This window comes from Syngnathoides biaculeatus, chromosome 18 (genome assembly GCF_019802595.1).
Source record: "Syngnathoides biaculeatus isolate LvHL_M chromosome 18, ASM1980259v1, whole genome shotgun sequence".
In the NCBI taxonomy this organism is placed as follows: Eukaryota; Metazoa; Chordata; class Actinopteri; order Syngnathiformes; family Syngnathidae; genus Syngnathoides; species Syngnathoides biaculeatus.
The window spans coordinates 839163-853622 of NC_084657.1; the positions used below are offsets into that span (position 1 = coordinate 839163).

Sequence of the window (14460 nt, forward strand, 5' to 3'; positions counted from 1 at the left end):
TTACTGGTCCGATTTTTATTTGGCTTTGATACTCGCGCTAGGAAGTGCAAAACTGGGGGCAACTTAGCAACAATTGGACAAAGCCAAATCTCATATCTCAAAATGTGTTTGGAAACTTTTTGCGAGGTGAGCTCATCGTGCAAGGCCGTCGACTTCTGGCCTTTGTTCTGTTTGTACTTTGTGCAACAGGCTCAGAGACGCAAGATATTCCCCGATCCCCACGACTACTTTTTCCACAAGTGTCTGCTCATTTCCTTAAAGTGCACTGCGGGAGGGTTTTTGTTTTTTTTTTTTTTGCGCTGATGCTAAACGTCAATCGAGCCTTGGAAATGGATGGATGGATGGATGGATGGATGGATGGCTGGCGTCTTATTCAAGTGAAAGCGCAAGAAAGGAACAAAAAAAAAATCAATGGGACGACGGACGACGAATGCGAGCGCGACTTGCTGCGCGTTTGTTGATCTCTTGCGCTCCCCCCATTGGCCCGAGATGACGTCATGCGCAGCACAGACATTAGAGCCCCCCCCCCCCCGCCCCGCCCCCCGCCCCCCGCATCTGATTTTGACAAGCGAGCGCTCCACATGCCCATTTCTTTGCGCCCCTCCTCAGCCAATCGATTTCTCTCTTCTTTTTCTTCTTCTTCTTCTTCTCGACACCCCCCATCCGACCATGCGAGCGACCGAGCGACCGAGCGGCGGCCCCGCACATCTGGATCGGACCGGATCCGCGGCTACCGGCTCGGCCATGAAGACGGCGAGCGGTGAAGCCGCCTCTCAATGCCGAACGCACCCCGGGGCTGCCTTCTTCTGACGTAAGTGGCTCGCCTCGCTCGGTTCGGGTGTCCGCTCGGGTCCGGTCCGGCCTTGCGGACCCCACGCGCGCACGGGCGGCTCTGTGACGTCCTCGAGCTCCCGTCGGCCCCTTTGGGGTTTGCGCATTCGGCGTCGGAATGTGCACCGTGTCCCTTTTTCCCGATTGTTGCTCGAATGAAAGGAAATTCTGTCAAACGGAGTACAAGGTGCGATGAATACTGCAAAACCGGATAGTGGGACACCTCGCGGGTATTTGCAAAAAGGGAGCTAAATGTCTTCCGGGTGCCGGACTTTCGGGAACAAAACAAAGATGACATTATTGCTCAGATTTTGGATTGTTATTATTATTATAAGGCCAATCATTAAACGATGCCAGCTTTAAGACAGATGTGCGTATTTTGTGTGCCGCATGCTTCTCAGGTTGTGGGTTTGAATCCCGTTCCTAGCCTCCTTACGTTCGTCTCGTTTTTTGTACCGCCTCCCCCCCCCCGCCCCCCAAAAAAGCATAAATGTGTAGCATTCTCTTCATATACATTAACGTACGCGTGCATTGTAAATTGCTTCGAAGAGCAAATTGAACGTCAGTGACGTCAACACTTTTGTTCAAGTGTCGCGGGTGGGATAAACGCCGGCGAATCCTGCAAGTGAGCGCCATAAACAAGCCGACGGACTTTGACCACAACCAAAAAGACAAACGCTTTACCCAATTAATTTGTCTCTGACGTCATTCAATTAAAAGTAAGCATTGCGCCATACTGTAGTTCGGGTTTACCTCAGAGGGGCCGTCTCAACTTTATCATTTATATGACGTGCCAACTTCATATTTCGGTACAGATTTGAACAAAGAATCGTGGAAGTTGATACACATGATTTGCCTTCACGGGGCCACATAAAATCCAGCGGCGGGCCGGATCTGGCCCCCAGGCATCGAGTTTGACACCTGGGCTGCACATCAAATGTCTTTGCAGCGGCCCTCGACGAGAGGAGATTATTCTTTAAAGCATACTGCCCCCTAGCCCCCTCCCCCCCCTTTTTTTTTTATCTGACAGAGGCCTCAAATTCCAACTTTATTTTCTAAGGAGCTTTTCTTGTGTTGCTATTCTTAGCGGTCTATATCGGGCCACTTTCGGCTGTGGATTAGACCAACCCGAACGCTTTTTTTTCCAGGAATAAAACGTCACCAATTCATCACATCCGCTGATGAGAATAATGCCGTCCTGCCTTGAAAGCAGCGCTGCCAAAGCGCACTTACGGTTTCCCTGCGAGGGCCGCTGTGACTGGGAAACCGTGAAAATCTTTTGCCTCATCATATTTACATGTGAAATTTATGAACTAGTTTTGAGATCACAAATCAAGGGTGACGAACTAATGGTGATATTTGGTCAAACAAAAATGCTTGCGATATCATTTACGATATGACAATTTGGAATTTTGGTCACAAAATAAATCGCGGAAGTTGAGCCGCATGCTTTGCCTTCGTGGGCCACATAAAATCACGCGGCGGGCCGGATTAGGGCCCCGGGCCTTGAGTTTGACACCGACGTCGTACGCCGACCTTAGAGCAAGCAATTCTTTCAGAATACATCCGCCCGTTTGAAATATTTTCTCAACGCAAATAGTCCTCGTGAGGGTTTGCGGTTGAGCCCGCTCGGGGCGAGAGGCGGAGCCCGGAAGAGGCGGGGCCTGCCTCTCCAGCCAATCGCTGGCCGCGGATTAATAGCCGACCAGAACGCTCTCATTTGTGCCTCTAGTGAATCCCACCAATTTGAATTTGCGAGGAAGTGCGAGTATTCACAGAAATCGTGGAGGATCTGATCAAATTCATTCAAGAGTCGTCTAACTGCTAGCATGCTCGCAAACATAAAAATTGACACTGTTAGAGAGAGATGGAGTGGATCCAAAATGTCTCCACGGCTTTGTTCAGATATGATTTCAAAACTTGCTTCCACTATTGATGTAACCTTCTTGAAAATAAACAAGCGAGATCATCCAGTTGCACGAGTGGGCTCGGATATTTGGGACGGGTTCATGAACAGCATGCGGGAAGAGGTCCGATGAAACCAAGATTGAACTTTTTGATATGTTTGCCAAAAACGTCACCACTCGTTCCCTAAAAAGACAACAATGACGAGCTACGGTGGCACATGGCAGCCTCAAACTTTGGCGCCATTTTTCTCATCTGGAAAAGTTCAATGAAATTTGGAATTTCTTTGCGGAACGTGAAAAGGAAGATTTCAGATGTGCTGATTTTTTATTTTTTCCCAGAGCATTTGCATCGTATCCATGCGTCAAACTTCAAGTGTGTCGCTCCAAAAAAAAATTAATTCTACTCCATCAATATGAAAAGATTGGCTTTTTTTTTTTTGTCTGTGTCCCGTTGGGCTGTTCAATCAAGCACAGCGGAAAATCTCAACAGTTTTATTGTGTCACAGTGGATTTTTTTTTTTTTTAGCTTCCTCTATGATTTCTTTGTCTTTTAATTGAAGTTTTATTCGGGATCAAAGTCCAGCGGTGGAACCGAACAGAATCTCGAGAGCGGTGAGAGGGACAAAAAAAAAAAAAAAAAAAGACAAAGACAAAGCGGTAACTAAACAGAATGAGAAAAGGGAATCATTTCCAAGATTTGGAAAACGGGGTAAGAGAGAAACTCTTGGCGTCAACGAAATTCCCCACCAGAGGCAAACCCGCGTTGCCTTTTTCCTTTTTGGGTCTCGCTGACTCAGACTGTCTGCTGAGCGAAAAGGCCACTCGGCCCGGCAATTGGGTGACCGCCATCAGAGAGATGGCGGCTTCCGCCGTGACAAATCTGGGTCAGCGGAACCCCCCGCCCCCACCGAAAGAGGAAAAGGAAAAACACACAAGATGAGGACGCCATTGACAGACGTAAACACCACAGATCAGGTTTGCGTTTTTTCCAGACGTCCACACGCACTTGATTTTAGACCAAGAAAGGAATTGCTACCAACCAATTTCAGTGAACTAAAGTAAAAACAGGGGGGAAAAAAAGAGAAATTTTCAATCACAAAGGTTTTTTTTTTTTATTTTTATTTATTTTTTTTTTTTTTGAGCAGACAAATTCCTAATTTGACCGGCAGGTCAAATCAAGCAGCCGTTAAAAGTGCAAATTACAGCCGTGGCTAAAACCTGCGCAGCCGAACTCGCGGTTAAATCTGCGCCGGCTGAACGACTCGTCGACTGCGACGTTTAAGATGGCGGACTATCAGCCGTCAATCAAGATGTGGCTCCGCACGCCGACCAATCGTTTGAAGAGATTGAAACCAAAAACGACCACCGAGTGACTCTTTGAACCAAAAGCTCTGATCTGTTGCCGTCGTGTTGAGGAAAAGTTGAACGGGTCGTGCGTGCGCCGACACGTTTATGGCCACAAAGACCAACGCGCATCTTCCATTGATCCAACCATTTGAAAGGGTTCTTTTTTGTCTTGTTTAGCAGTCCGTGGCGCCATCCTCCACGTCAGCGAACGCTCCTTGCGAAGGCTGAAGAATCCCGTGAGGGATGAAGGCAATTTGCATCCCGTCGAGCCCCTTTCTGATTCGGTTTCAACGAACGGGAGGTTCCTGGCAAGCGGCACTCAAATGGATTTGGCCCAGGGAGCAAGCGCGTCCTCCGGCGCCAGCAATCTTCACGTCGCAGGAATGACACGGCGGGACAAATCGGCATTATCTGTCGACTCACGAAAGCGTGGAAAAACATTCCGCAAAGGGTTTTTTTTGTTGTTGTTGTTTTTTTTTTTTGTGCCGCTCTTGGGGTCCGGCTTTACGTTTCATAGAAAATTGACGCTTGAAATATTAAAAGGCCAATGCTGAGAATTTGGGAAGAAAATCAAAGTCCCAGCCGCATTTCCAGGGTTCCCGCCTTTTTCGGGTAGTTACTAAAGTGTGCCTTGTTGTTTTTCTCCCCGTTTAGCGGCCAGCTTCCCCGCGAAGCCAGATGCCTCCTCTCCCCCTGGACGAGCGCATCGTTGTCATCCAGCGGCCGAAAAATCCGGCCTCGCGCGAGGCCGTCCCGCATCACCCGTCGCAGAGATCGGCCTCGTCCCGCGGGCAAATTAGCCGCGCCCCCCGTCCTCACGTTTCTCAGCCCCCCTCTGAATCTCTGACTCTGGAATGCAAACGCAGGGGTTCCCGTCCGCAGAAGACCCCGGCCGACGCTTCTCTCCCGCCGCCGAGCCACCGCCACAGCAACGGAACCGCGACGCTCGGCCCGCGACTGTCGTCCCACACGCACACTATCGACATCAGATTGACTCTGGACAAAGGCAGAGCGGGAATCAGCAGCTCGCTGGGCCGTAGCGGAAGCGCTGAGGACGCGCGGGGGAAATGCGCCCCTCCGCCTTTGCACCAGGGCGAGAGAAGAACCGGCGCTGCGGAACCGCCAGGCGGAAGCCAACGCGAAGCACAGCGCCAAGGTCAGCGGTTTCCGTCGGACTTTGCCCCTGCGCAGGTACCGCGGTGCGACCTCAGGGATGTCAATGAGCGGGAGAGGGCAACCTTCTGGAGTCGAGCAGACCCTCAGTTCCCTTTGCTGGATCCCGAGCATCCCACGTCGGGCCTCCCCTACCGGGTTAGGGTTAGGGTCCCCCGCGCGGCCATCCTCAACTCCAACCATCTCCCTTCCGCTCCCGCTCCCGCTCCGGGCGTCTCCTTCCTGCAGTCCGAGCAGCCTCTGGCATCCCGCCACAGAGATCCAGGTCCCCCGATTCTCCTTTCGTCGTCCCGTACCCCCCGTGCAGGAGGGTTCCCCAGCCCTGACCACAGCTGCACCGTCGACTGCGGCCGCCCCTTCGGATGTGGCTGTTGGAGGTCGGGAAGGTGCGGCGGGTCGAAAGGCCGCGCTTCCAGTAGCTCTTCCGCCTCGTTCTCCCGCGTTCATAACGTTGGCGCTGTAAAAAAGGGGGGCAAAGAAATGGGCCTGAGAAATCTGGGATGGTGTCTGTCCACCGCCTCCACGTCAACCGACAGCACTGTGTCCGAACACCGGTCGAGCCTGTTCAAGCCCCTCCGCTGCGCCTCCTGCGCGAGTGAGGCCGGACGCTTTGAGAGTCCCGCTATCCTTGGGGAACGCGCGCTCGGGGGATGCCTGCCTTGCGCGCCCACGTCCTCGTCGGGCCCCCTCCGGGCAATCCACAGCTGCGTCACGGCTTGCCATCCCAAAGGCTCCCGCGCTGGGAGCTCCAGCTGCAGCTACTGTAGCAGCGACCCCATCGTGGTGACGTTCAACCCTCGCCGAGGTAAAGCCCCAGCGGGAAGCATCGGAGCGCCTCCTTCGACCCCCGCCCAAGACGACGACTACGGCGTCCGCGCTATCTGGCCCGAAGAACTGGCGCAGGAGAATCACTGCGCCGGAATAGGAATGGGAGCGATGAGGACGGGTTCTGAGAGCAAAAAAAACCAACTCCTCCGCCTGGACTGCGAAACCCTGCGGGACCACGCGGAACACGCCGGGCGGCGGGGACTTCGGCGGGACGAGACGGGCGGCCGCTCTGGACCGGGATACGACGAGCAGCGGCGCTCGCTCAGGAGGCCTCCGCACGACGCCGACGGAGACGGAAGAGCGTCGGAGCGCAAGCCGCAAGTGCCGTATCCTCGTCCGCCTCCTCCCGCCTCCCCTTCGCCGCCTCCGCCGTCTGCTCCCGGGACGCTCGTCAAACCCAAACCCCGGCAGAGAGAGCGGGAGGGCGGACATTCTCTCCCGTCGGCGCGGTCCCTTCACTTGGCTCTGAACTCACTCGACAGAGAGCAGAGGGAGGAGAAGAGCAGAAGTAAGACTTTCTTTTCTATCTTAGCACAAATGGGGAAAAAGTGCCCTTGGCGGCCAAGCTACCATCAAGTAGTACGTGTCCCGCCCCCGTTTACGAGCACGTGCCTCTTTTAGAACGTTAGCCTAGCCAAAGTGTTGTTGGCCGAAAGCAGGCAGGTCTGGTTCCGCATTTCACGTAATTGATCCCCAAATTCTTCCCATTTCCCAAACATCCGACGTCCTTTCCCGCCGAGCAGTAAACCTTGTCCTCTTCCAGCGCACCTGACTCTGCCGCTCTCCTCTTCGCTGCCGGCCTCCCTGGCCGACGAGTCGGCGACCACTCCCGACGCGGAGAACGCCGCGGTCAGCGCCGTCCTGCCGTTCTTGTTCCTGGGAAACGAAAGGGACGCTCAAGATGGAGATCTGCTGCTGCGCCTCAACGTCGGCTACGTGGTCAACGTGACCACGCACCTTCCCCTCTACCACCTCAAATCCGGACTACATTACAAAAGGCTGCCGGCCACAGACAGCAGCAAGCAGAACCTTCGGCAATACTTTGAGGAGGTTTTTGAGTTCATTGGTGAGCGCTTTGCACTCATTTCCTCTGGCGGCGTGTCGCGTTCCGGTTAGCGTCTGAAAGTCTGAAACCGCGTCCATGTTTTATCTCGGGCCGGCAATACGAAGCAAAGTATCCAGCTAACGAGCTGGGGGATTTAGGGACTGGTCTCGATCTTCAGTTTGCTGACGCGACCGCTTGCGAACCGTTTGATGGCGCTCGCTCATCGGCAGGGAACCGAACGATGCTAGTGCTGTCCAGGTGCCCGAAAGCAAGGCACTTCCCTTTCACAGATTGATTGTCCTTGTGTAATTTTTGCTGCTAAATGAGTTCCGGAGGTCACACACACACGTCGGACCCCGGCCCCGGCTGCGTGGCGTTAGCATGTTCTCCCCGTGACCTGTGTGGCTTTTCTCCGGCTTCCTCCCACATGCCAAAAACGTGCGACATTAATTGGACGCTCTAAATTGCCCCGAGGTGGGATTGCGGTGCAGCTCTTTGTCTCTCTGTGCCCTGCGATTGGCTGGCGACCAGTTGCCCGTCGACAGCCGGGATAGGCTACAGCACTCCCCTCGTGAGGATAAGCGGCAAAGATGGTTTGTCAGGTCACAAAAGTAAGCGCTTGTTTTGTTCTTTTCTTGATCCACAGAGGAAGCATATCAGAGCGGTCGGGGCGTACTGGTGCACTGCCAAGCCGGCGTGTCGCGCTCGGCGACAATCGTCATCGCCTACCTAATGAAGCACACCCTCATGACCATGACCGACGCCTACAAATACGTGCGCAGCCGCCGCCCTGTGGTGTCCCCGAATCTCAACTTCATGGGGCAGCTGTTGGAGTTTGAGAGGGACCTCAACTCCGGCGTGACCCCTCGCATCCTGATGCCCAAACTTGACGGCGTGGAGACCCAAGTGTGAGAACTTGCCGGATTTGGCTTCACGGGCAGATTATTACAATTACTGTGCACTTTTGATACTGTGAAACTGAGACGCGACCTCCTGTTAGTAGCTACTTAACTTGATCATCATCCGGTACGCCGTTTGTAGACGAGGTGACCTTCTACTGCCGTGTCCGCCTCCCCTCTGATGCCGCTTCTGATTTGCTCCCATCAGTCACATGACCAACCAGGCAAACGCTAGCGGAGAGACGTTGTTCCGGAAATGGTTGGGGGTGGGGGTGTAATCGGCAAAAGTAAGACTCGTCAAAACGTTTTCCCACAGCGAATGAGGAACGCAATCGTTCAGATGGATGGATTTGGGAATTAGTTGGAGGAAACAAAATCGATGTGGTGGGGTTGGTTTAAAAAAAAAAAAAAAAAAGGAGCTGGCCAGGGTACGCTGCGTTTGGGGCAAACGGGGAACTTAGTGTAAACGCAGCCCCAACACAAGCCATATTTGCATGCAAAATAGCCTCCGACGTGTAGCGACATCCACATTATTACAACGTCCGAAGGTGAATTGATGTTTTTGTGGAATATACGAGCGCTTTCAAGGTTATCACTCACCATTGATGACAATTTGAAATTGCGGCCCAGCTTTTCACAAGAATCCCGATTTGCATTTGCGGGGCCGCATACGATCATGTGGCGGGCCGGGTCTGGCCCCCTGGCCTCGACTTTGACCCGCCGTCCTTTTTCTCCGTTTTCCCTTCTCCTCTCCTGCCTTACCGTCCTCGCTGCGCCATCGATCCGGCGAGGTTACCGAGACTCACTGTGAACCAACTTCTCCTGTGAAGGTCCAGGCCTTAACCGGGTCTACTCTAGTAAAAAAAAATCGGCCCCTGATCGTGCAGCTTCCCGGTCTTATGTCAGAAAGACAAAGAAACCCGTTTGTCTTCATTGCTGGCAAACTTCTGTGATATCTACAGTTAAGCTAAAGATTGGTGTTTGTCGGATTCAAATTTGACCGGCCGGATCTCCTTCTTGTATTTCTAAAGCGCTTTTATAGAAAGAGTTGGCCGTTTGGTGCACAATCGATGTTTCTGGCACCAGGCGTGGGAAATATTTTTGCACAATTTCAAACCGACGTCGTCCTGTATCCCAAAACTGGAAGGAAAAAGACATTTTACTTGTCGTTCTTCCTTAACACAGCTCCTTAAGATTTTTCTGATGATTTCTACCAATAATGTCAGGTTGTGTCCCCGTTTCCTAGGCACGCTCGGACTTGTTTTTACGTTCCAATTGTTGCTTTTACGAAAGAGTTTGGTCTTCCTGCAGTCGTCGTCGTTTATAGCCTTCATATGCAAATGGCCGCCAAAGAAAGTCGTCTCACGTGGTACTTTCTGAAGCGGCCGGCGAGATATTTCTCTTTGGAACGCGCGACAACAAAATGCGTTTCTGCGTTTTGTAAACTTCGAAAGCTTCGCAAGGTGTCGCGACGGCCTTCGTTCCCCGTTTCGAAAAAACGTGGAACGGAAATCCGAGCGTGGTCGCCCTGTTACGCTTGCACTTTGCCTCTCTTTCACGTGTTACTTTCCGTACCAAAATATCACAATTCCAGATGCCGGGTTTTGTCCTCAACATTAAGAATACGATTAAAAGAACGACCTTCTTTCTTCAGAACTTGAACAAGTCACATTCAGGTCCGACACGAGCGCACTGCCAAATAGCGAGAATTCCGTCACCTTCTGTCCTTTCTCTCTTTCTCTCTCTCTCTCTCCTCTCTCTCTCTCTCTCTCTCTCTCTCTCTCTCTCTCTCTTCATACAGTAGTAGTAGTAGTAGTAGTAGTAGTACTCAGTGGTTGTATTTAACCGATGTCAAATTATTTCATGCGCGCTGTGATTATTACGATGCTGCTATATCGCAAAGACCTCTTTGTATGCGACGAGGATCAGTTTGAAAAGGTTCCGGAAGGCCAAAATGAGGACACACCGTTAAGTGGAACAAAACCCAAGTAGCAACGCGTTGATGGACCCACACATGTACTTTCATAAACAATAGGTGCCTCGGATTTCCTGTCTTCTGTCGTTTGAAAGGGAACATGAAGAGGAAAAGTAAAATCGGGCAATGTTCAAATTCACCCGGAACATATTTGAAACAATTTCGGCGCAAAAGACGCGACTGGGGAGAGAAACTCGGATCTTGGACATCTTCTATGCAAAGTGGCCTCACTTGCGGGCGTGTCACCAAATGTCTTGGGATTCAACTGGCGCCCGACCCAAGAGTCCCTCCGATGACTCGCAACACTTTGGGACGATTGGAAAGGAAATGCAATTACAACACGAACCCCAGTCGGATCCGCAGGGCGCGTTGTGAAACGCGACGAGCCACCGCCTCGGAGCGCTCTGTTTTTGGATCATAAAAGAACAAATGAAATATGGAAGCGTCTCCGTGTTTGTATGTTTTCCTTCGAGCAGTCGTCGTACAAGCAAGTTCATCCAAAAACTCGCCGACATCCTCCGGACGTTTAGTATTGAACCGCGCCGTCGATACGGCCAGCCAATCGGAAGCGAGGATTTTGATCGTCACGCGTGTGCCATTGCGTAACAACTTTGGGATCAAACCCCCCTGCAGGCGCATCAATACACAACATATTCAGTAACGCTTGGATATCATCGTGGCGTGAAAGTTCCTTCTAACTTCCTGAAATCTGAAGTCCGAGCATTGCTCCAGATTGTATCCTGGCACGTCAGTATTTAGACTGATGTACAATAACGACTTTCAGACGTAAACGCCTTTTAAATGGCCCCAATGCGACATTCGCCCACGCGGAACCTGCTCGGTCCGCCGGTCGTCACCGGATCAGCGGCCTGAATGGGCTGGAACCGAAACACGGTTTCGCCTTTATCGACGACGACCTCGGGGCAGAGAAGCGCTGCGTGGATTCGTAAAGTCAACAATATATGTTGACCTTTTTTTGTTTGTTTGTTTGTTTGTTTTTGGACATGCAGCCAGATCTCACACCTGTGTTCAGGATTTTTTTTTTTTTTTTTTTTTTAGAGAGATTTGAAACAAGAGATCTTTTTCATGCAGAATCAAATCGAATCAATCGGGGGAGGTAAAATAGTACCGAATGACAAAGTGTTACATTCACCTAACAAATGGTGCAATGCAGATTTCGTGGCAAAATTCCAAATATTTAATCATCACAGCAAGTAAAGCATGTAAACGCGCCGACCAAAACCACAAAACCACATTGGGGTTGCTCTCCTATCAACAAACAAATGGAGCTTTTCATTGCGCTCTTTTGCCACATCCAACATGGATGCACAGTTGACGTACGGCGCCGCCTCAAGCGGGATCTTGACCACTCGGTGCTTTGGATGCAAATAAAGGAGGTGGGACCCGCTTGTAAATCACGCGAACTTTGCGTTTATCCGCTGACGCGATTTGAGGTAAAACGATTGAAATACTTCACCCCCCCCCCAAAAAAAAAAAAAAAAAATATGTATATATATATATATGTGTGTGTGTGTGTAGTTTGGTAGATGATGAGCTGTTGATGGGTGGTGTTGATCTGCACATTTACGTAAGTTACTGGAGCCCCGACGATTGAAGTATTGAAAACGTTCATTGTACAATGACCCTCGCGGCTCTCGCACATTCAAACATCTGCCGACAAAAATGAAATTAAACCCACGGGGGGTGCCGCTGTGTTGTGGAGCGTTTGACTGCAGCAGTTCCCATAGCAACAGAGGAGAGGGGAAGGGCTTGTGGGCTTGTGACGACTCCGACGTTTTCTCACACCAAATCTCAAACGCTTGAAGGACAAATCGCCAAACGTGTCGGCATCCGCGTCAGGTACTGCGCAGAAATACCATGGAAATTCCCCCATTTTCACACGCGCCCTCCCCGAAAATGGGCAGTTCCAGCACGTCCTCAATGCCGTGCCCCCCACCCCCCGCCCCCTCCTCTATGTGGCAGGTACCAACCACTCTCTGCAGAGGGGACGATCGGCCAGATCCGACTGCGGGGGAGCATCGGGGCCGGGCTCTTGTGAGGGGTGGGGTCCGGCGACATTGACGCCGCCGTGCACAAAAAAACAAGACACAAGAGGAGCATCGCCGTACGGGTAAGGAGACAGATGGATGAAATGATCAGATCCACTTCAGGTTTGTTATCAACAACGCAGCAGTTTGGATTGATGATTGAGAAGCTGGGCGGGGGTGCCGATTTCCTCCAAAGGTTTTCATAATCATGCGAGGGGCCGGGGCCGGGGCCGGGGCCGGGGCCGGGGCGGACGGAATCCGAGCGCTTAGCACCGGCAGTGTAACACATTTTGGGTTTGGCAGTATTACCGCACATTGACCGCTAGGAGTTCGGCGCTGCGTGATTTCAAACCCTAATGATGATGATGATATCACTTGAAATCATGGACTTTGAGACGAGGAACGTTCTGAGTTGACAAACGCAACCTGAGCCGTGAAAAAAAGAGGGCCAATCTTTTCCGGGACTGAAATCAATGTCGTTGAATCGGAACCACCACGATGGAGTTAGCGGTTCTGTGCGGGCCGAGGACTTGACAATCCTTTGCTGTGTCGGGAATCCAGAATGAAAGGAGACACCCCGGTGAACAGCACCATGAGTGTCGGCCAGGCCCGGAAGCTGGTTGAGCAACTGAAGATCGAGGCCAGCTTCTGCAGGATAAAGGTGAACGTTTACTCCTGAGGGGTGCGCAACGCCAAAAATTCAAAAAACGCCTGTCCGTGTGAGGAAAATCTTTCAGTTGGAGAGACTTAAAAAAAAAAAAAAAAGAAAAAAGGCCGTCTTTGGTTTTGTAGATCTCGGTTCTTTCATTTATGGCTCCATCAAAAACGATCCCGCACCAAATGTTTTCGGGGGACGCATCAATGACAAGTTTTGGTCACGGTGTCATTGGAAATGGTATGCTGCATCTTTCAGGAAGTTGTGGGTGCGGTCCAAATTGCCACATGAAAGCTATATATTATAATGGCGGCCCATTACCACTGAGCAAAGAATTTTTGGCGGGCTCACTCCAGAACAACCGTTTGCTTGTGAAATCCAAGAGAGCCGGCGCTCACGGACCGCTGCCGTCGTCCGCAGGTATCCAAGGCGGCCGCCGACCTGATGGCGTATTGCGACGCCCACACCTGCGACGACCCCCTCATCAGCCCTGTGCCCACTTCGGAGAACCCCTTCAGGGAGAAGAAGTTCTTCTGCGCTCTGCTTTGAGCCCCGGCGGGGACGCTCCATATCCCCTTCCCGAAAAAGTACAAGTGTGCGCGTGTACCACCGACTGCGCTTCGCTGCGGTACACGGTCCGACACGCACTCCCAAAACAAAAAAAAAAAACGAGAGCCACTCAGTTGCCAGTCGAGAAGAGTTGCCGGGTTAGAAAAGAAAATGAAAATGTAAACAAAACAAAAAAAAAAAAAATGGGCGTCACGCAGAGGATCATTTGGAGATGTTGGCATTGTTTATTTGATTGAGGACGCGAGTCTGAAAGCCAGCCGCTGTCATCAAGTCAAAGTCCAATTCAGATGGCGCGTCCGCCACTTCGGTCACTACGCAAGCTAATTATTCATCCAAGAACTCATTTGACACCACAGACCATCCAAAAAAAACGTATTCAACGCGTGTACTGGAACCAACGATCGGAGTCCAGTTCTGAGGTGTGCAAAATGGAATAAATTGCTGTGGTCTTCGTGTCCCGCTCACCCTTTGTTCTTCAAACGTGTGACAGCGCCGGTGTCAAACTCGAGGCCCGGGGGCCGGGTCCGGCCCGCCACCTGATTTGTATGCGGGCCGCACAGACAAAAATCACGTGCGTCAACTTCCGTCATCCTTGTTGAAATCGGTACCAATATTTCAAATGGTCACGTCATAACGCTGAGATATTGCAAGCATTTTTGTGTTAGCAAACATGAACAATAGTTGAAAACCTCGATTTCTGATTCCAAAAAAGGTTTGATGCGTAATAATGAGGCAATTAAAGACGGCCCTCTGAGGGAAACGGCCCGCGACAAAAATGACCTCGACACCCGTCTTACATGGACGCATTGATTCAGCAACGTTTATGATCACGGCTGTCGCGACCGGTGGATCATAGTTCATAAACCAATTGCAATATTTTGCCCGAAGTAAAATTGGGTTACCGTCTTCTGATAGAGCTCTTGGATCGAACCGTATCAGATTGCGCATCTAAGAAGATGGATCATTGACCATCATTACAATTGAAATACAGTTACAGTACGTCAGGTCCAATAAAGTTACTGCAAGTCATTTCCATGGAAATGTCTGCTAACATTCTTCTTCTTGTTGAAGGGCCGAGCAGCAAATCCTTCCCATTTCCTTGGTCACTGCAATAGTTTGTGTTATCCTTGCCAAATTATTTCAACATTTGGGATTAAAGCCGCATCTCGATATGATGTTCTC

General features: G+C 51.2%; 1 protein-coding gene across 1 annotated transcript; it reads left to right on the plus strand.

Annotated features, from left to right (window-relative positions):
- The first annotated feature begins 3443 nt into the window (after nt 1-3443).
- Nucleotides 3444-14055, plus strand: si:dkey-175m17.7 (uncharacterized). Its single transcript, XM_061804302.1, has 7 exons — nt 3444-3713; nt 4263-6594; nt 6850-7152; nt 7778-8039; nt 11931-11988; nt 12562-12714; nt 13129-14055. The coding sequence occupies exons 2-7, from the start codon at nt 4764-4766 to the stop codon at nt 13255-13257; spliced, it is 2736 nt and encodes a 911-aa protein (XP_061660286.1). The 5' UTR covers nt 3444-3713; nt 4263-4763; the 3' UTR covers nt 13258-14055.
- The last annotated feature ends 405 nt before the right edge of the window (nt 14056-14460 follow it).